Source organism: Clavelina lepadiformis, chromosome 4 (genome assembly GCF_947623445.1).
Source record: "Clavelina lepadiformis chromosome 4, kaClaLepa1.1, whole genome shotgun sequence".
Classification (NCBI taxonomy): domain Eukaryota; kingdom Metazoa; phylum Chordata; class Ascidiacea; order Aplousobranchia; family Clavelinidae; genus Clavelina; species Clavelina lepadiformis.
Window position 1 is genome coordinate 15,292,130 of NC_135243.1, and position 4,694 is coordinate 15,296,823.

Sequence of the window (4,694 nt, forward strand, 5' to 3'; positions counted from 1 at the left end):
GCAGTTAATTCAGTAAGATTTAATTAATGTGATTAGGCCTACTATAATGTGCTCAGTGAGATAAAGACGCGAGTGTTCTTCTGTTTGTTTCTACACTGTTATTTTGTTAAACACTTTAATTAAACACGAAAAGTGAGGCCAAAAAGAAACGCCTAAAATGGTTACATGTTTAAATCGCACATGTTTATTCTGTTTTGTGTTTAAATGTTGTACGTGTTTACTAACTAGGTGTTTATTATCTTTGGTGTTTATGTTTGAATGTTGTACGTATTTACTAACTAGGTGTTTACTATTTTATTCGTATTGTCACTTGGCAGTCAAAATTTCCAAAATAGCGTTTATTACAGCAGCGCAACAGAAACAAGGCAGGTACAATCACGGGCGCCAGAATTATTTTTGGCAGGGGGCAAAATTCGAAAAAAGGACACTTTTTGAATGTCATTTTGGAAAATAAAGAAAGAAAAGGGGGCGATGGCCTCTCTGCCCTTCCTCTTCTGGCACCCGTGAGTAATAATAATTGCTGCAATAAGTTTAGTGTAAAATCATTACTCATAATGTTCCATGTTCATATTGTTCACATACTTCTCAAAGAAGACGTATTTGGAGGACTTATGATAACCAGACAGACTATCCTTCAAGAGATGAGCTTGTAAAAAACCCAAAATAGGGTAAACCTTTGGGTATTGCAATTGCTAAGCATAATAACAACCGATAAGTTGCATTAAATAGCCTAACACCACCCTCGAATCGTTGTTACATCTGACGTGGATTGAATCAGCAACAATGAATGTTTTCATGGTTCCGGCTTCGTTGTAAGAAACAAGCAAACTTGGCGGTGTTTTCTTTCTGGAGTTTAAAGTAATCCGTAATGCCTAAAAAATTAAAACAAAAATGTCAATGTATACAAATTGTTCTGTAAAACCACATGTTCTGTTCAATTGTTCTGTAAAGCAACTACAACTCACATTAACAGTCATGAAAGACATTGCATGAAAAAGATTTGTTTTGCGGGTCGGCCAAAGTTGTTTTTGTGACCTCAAAAAGAGATTAAGTTTTTTCTCTGATGATGGATCCTATGTCAAAAGTTTTGTTAGATTTTTACACTATTAATAATAATGACTCTATTTTTCCCTCAATATATATTAAGTGTCTCAAGATCTGAACACATTATTCCTCAACAAAGCAATAAACTAATACACAAACAACCAAATTAGATTTTTGTTAATTGCTGGATGAATGCTCAGATTGCTCACCTCAGTCTCATGGCATTGCCGCTCAACATTGCTGTCACATTTGTTGTCTAGTGTGGTTAGCATGCTTACGCAAGCCTCTTATATCGTATTGTAATCAAATTGATAAACGTTTCTGAATTTTTCCTCAATCTGCATAAGTTATCATCATATCAATAACCATGTTGCAGCCTCTAAACATGATCTACAACTGTATTCTCTTAAAAATGCATCAAAATCTAAAACACCTTATCATAGTTTCTTTCAAACACTGACAAAAGGCATTTGTCCTAATAATGAAAAATTTTCAATGATTCCACTAATGCATCCATCTTTACATTAAACTAATTGCTTCTTGGTGAAAGACAGACATTGGTCTTAAATACCTGTTTTAGTAGACCGTATTCCCATTCTGATTCTTCCTTTTCTAAATGTTGTCTAATAACTTCAGTAGCCTTTTTTGTCCATTCTGAATCTACAGTGATTACAAATATAAAACTAAACAATATAGCTTTTAAAACAGTAGTGAGATGTAATCATTATTTAAGCTTTTTGATAAGGTATCAGAATCTTTCTTCTTGGCCTGAGGAACGTCTTTGGAAGACTCGGACTCGGCAATGATTCCTCCACTCTCTGCAGTTTTCCACAAAAACTCAATTTTCATTTGTTTATAAATTGAATTTTCAAACGTATTGACCAACCCTGACACTGCTTACCGGGACCAGAAGAGTAAAGGTTAATAATGCCTTACCCAAGAACATTACAAAAGTAGTAACACTGGACATTTGCAATAAGTCCGCATTGTTTGAACCTGGTGCTAAGCCAATCCACCACTGAAGCAACACTTTTTGGCATGCACAGTATATTTTAAAATTAACTCAATATTGTTAATAATATAAATTTCATGTGGATCAAAAATACATAATTCTGCATCACCTGCCAGCAGTCTTTGTAGCTGAAGGAAACCTAATGATGAGGGTTGTTTACTATGTGATGGCACAGGTGGATGGCTTCTCTTCAACATAAGTTTCTAAGCTTTTACAATAACTTTCTACAGAAAACGCCTGAAGAAACAGCTTAGTATAGACTGTTATAGCCTACTGCGTACAAAAATATTTTATAATGTAGGAAATTTATGATTACAATTATTAGGCTACAACAATTTTCTTACTACTAAATTATCAAAATCAAATGCTTACCGAAGGCCAATGCCTTGCCCAAGAGCATTAAAACGGTATGGCACCACCGGGTATCGAAAACATGCTATAAGTAGGCCAATTTGTTATTGTCTGTAACTCTGTAAACCTTTCTGCCTGCATGGAATATAGGCCTATAGGCCTAGCTTGTAGTAACAAACCTGAACCATACAGCGAAATACGTTACACCAGGCTACCTATATAGGCTACAGAAAATAAACTGTGACAATAAGCTACAGCCCTACGAAACGTCATAAAACAATTCGCTGTCTTTATGTAAGCTGATTAGCTGAAAAGAGGATTCAGATTTTAGAGATAGCTTGTAGCTGCCTGAAGGAGGAAATGCGCGCCCATATTTTTGACAATGGTAGAACTTAACATATTATTTCATAGAACTTAAAATAATTTTGAAATGGTAAACTCGCTGAATAAAAAACAAATAAAAACAACAATTACTTGTTCTAATGTAAAAAAAATACGTTTAATGTAATGTTATGAAAGTTTTTTTATTTTAATATTTTAGATTTTGAGTTATTTAAACATGGAATAAATAGTTATAACCTACTATTTTCAGATACACATTCTACATTATATGAACAAACGTTATTCAGACGTTCCACTAACTGATGGTGAACGCTTGTCATTTACCTTTCAATCAAACGACGAGAAGAGAACGCCCACGTTAGGCCATGCCCGAGTAATTTTAAACTTTGATGGGCAAAGTATGGTAATTGGTTTTTCACCCTCCATTCCTGGGTGAATGGCTTTACTTGAAAACCAATCACAGCCAGTGGCGTAGCCGGAAAAAAATTGGGGGGGGGGTCAAATATTTCATGAGATTATAAAGAGAACTATACAAATTGTTGGTTTTAAGACACCGCCACCCGATGTAGAAACCTATAGACACAAAATATGGGGGCGGGGTGGCCAAGGCCCCTTTCACCTCTTTGAAATATAGCCTACAGTAAGGCCTGAACAATACAATTTAGTGTTCAGCCACTCCATACAGGAAAATTTTTAAAACGACTTCAAGTTGCCAACTTTAAACCTAAGAATTGAGTCCGAGATACAAATTTATACTGAACAATAGCTCGTGTAATTGGGTAATGCGAACAAGTCTAAAGCATATAGTACCGAACTGTTTTTGATAGATTCTTTCTAAAGCAAGTTAAAGTATAAGATATAATTCAATAAAACTCATCAAAATAAACACATTCCTCCTAAACACCTTTTTGTTTGACACATTTTGTAATCTTTGTGTTATGTGTTTAACATTTAAACGCCTAAAGCGTGGAAAAAGTGTAGAATAGGCATAAATCATTATTAAACGTGTCATGGATTGTGGTGTTTAACCCATAAAGTGTTTAAATTTTGTCAAATTAACAAAATCTATACACTTAAACACATAATTAAACACTTTAACATGTTTAAAGAAGTAAAATTGTGTTTAAATTTTAAACACATGAATGACAGTGTACTGTAGCAATAAAATTAACAAGAGCCGCATCAGAAGGATGAAAGAGCCGCATGCGGCTCCGGAGCCGCAGGTTGCCGACCCCTGGTTTAGGGTAAGGTAATGTGAACTAAACAGAGAAAACTGTAGGTTTGACTCTAATACACAACAATTTTACTGGATGTCAACAAATTGTTATGTTCTTTTATTAATTATATTGAAGCTAACTAAGTTTTTTACAGATAGGTTAATCAATAATGTCACAAAAGTGGAGAAAAACAACTATAACATGGTATGATAAAATCTTTATCTTCACTGAAGAAATTTCTTGCACAACTTAAACCCTGTAACGAAAAGTGGTGTATGGTACCTTAACCTGTAAGGTTTGCCCACTTCACTACAAAGTCTGTTTACTTGTGTATATCTCAACAGTGAACTTTGATAGACTTCAGCAATAATAACACAGGAATGACAACTGTATAATCTGATTATATTGAAGCTTCTTTGAACGAATACATCAAGATAAAACATTGTTACAGCAACAGCATAAAGACATGTTGCGGCGTTGAACGTAATAGCCAAAAAGAGCTGAATAAATCAAAATGTACACACAGTAAGTACGAAGCAATCGATTACGTCACGCAGTGTTATGCTTCACTGATTCGATAGATGAGAATTCTATGTCGTACACAATTTTATATTATATTAATTGATATAATTATTACAACCCGATGATGTTCCGTCAATGCCTGATCCTCAGTTAATGAGATAGCTATTGTTCAAGTTCCGACTGTAACACATTTATTATTTTCTTTT

The 4,694-nt window shown here is 34.4% G+C and overlaps 1 protein-coding gene across 6 annotated transcripts; it reads right to left on the reverse strand.

The window, feature by feature from the left end:
- Positions 1-312: 312 nt before the first annotated feature.
- Positions 313-3,872, reverse strand: LOC143452735 (uncharacterized). Of its 6 annotated transcripts, none has more exons than XM_076953795.1 (5): positions 2,166-3,868; positions 1,616-1,704; positions 1,254-1,382; positions 966-1,073; positions 314-872 (listed from the first exon to the last, which is right to left on the reverse strand). In XM_076953795.1, the coding sequence occupies exons 3-5, from the start codon at positions 1,314-1,316 to the stop codon at positions 693-695; spliced, it is 351 nt and encodes a 116-aa protein (XP_076809910.1). In that variant the 5' UTR covers positions 1,317-1,382; positions 1,616-1,704; positions 2,166-3,868; the 3' UTR covers positions 314-692. The 6 variants fall into 6 exon arrangements, with proteins under 6 accessions (XP_076809908.1, XP_076809910.1, XP_076809911.1 ...); XM_076953796.1 differs by having other exon boundaries at positions 1,254-1,423; XM_076953793.1 differs by lacking the exons at positions 966-1,073; positions 1,254-1,382 and having other exon boundaries at positions 313-872; positions 2,166-2,293; positions 2,429-3,872.
- Positions 3,873-4,694: the final 822 nt, after the last annotated feature.

What these genes read in the sequence shown, in the direction of transcription:
- LOC143452735 (XM_076953793.1), bottom strand. Translation starts at nt 2,253, where the DNA reads ATGTTGAAGAGAAGCCATCCACCTGTGCCATCACATAGTAAACAACCC. An exon ending in GCTACAAAGACTGCTGGCAG is followed by an intron (nt 1,705 to 2,165) that starts GTGATGCAGAAT and finishes TAATCACTGTAG; the next exon opens with ATTCAGAATGGACAAAAAAG. An exon ending in AATACGGTCTACTAAAACAG is followed by an intron (nt 873 to 1,615) that starts GTATTTAAGACC and finishes TTAATTTTTTAG; the next exon opens with GCATTACGGATTACTTTAAA.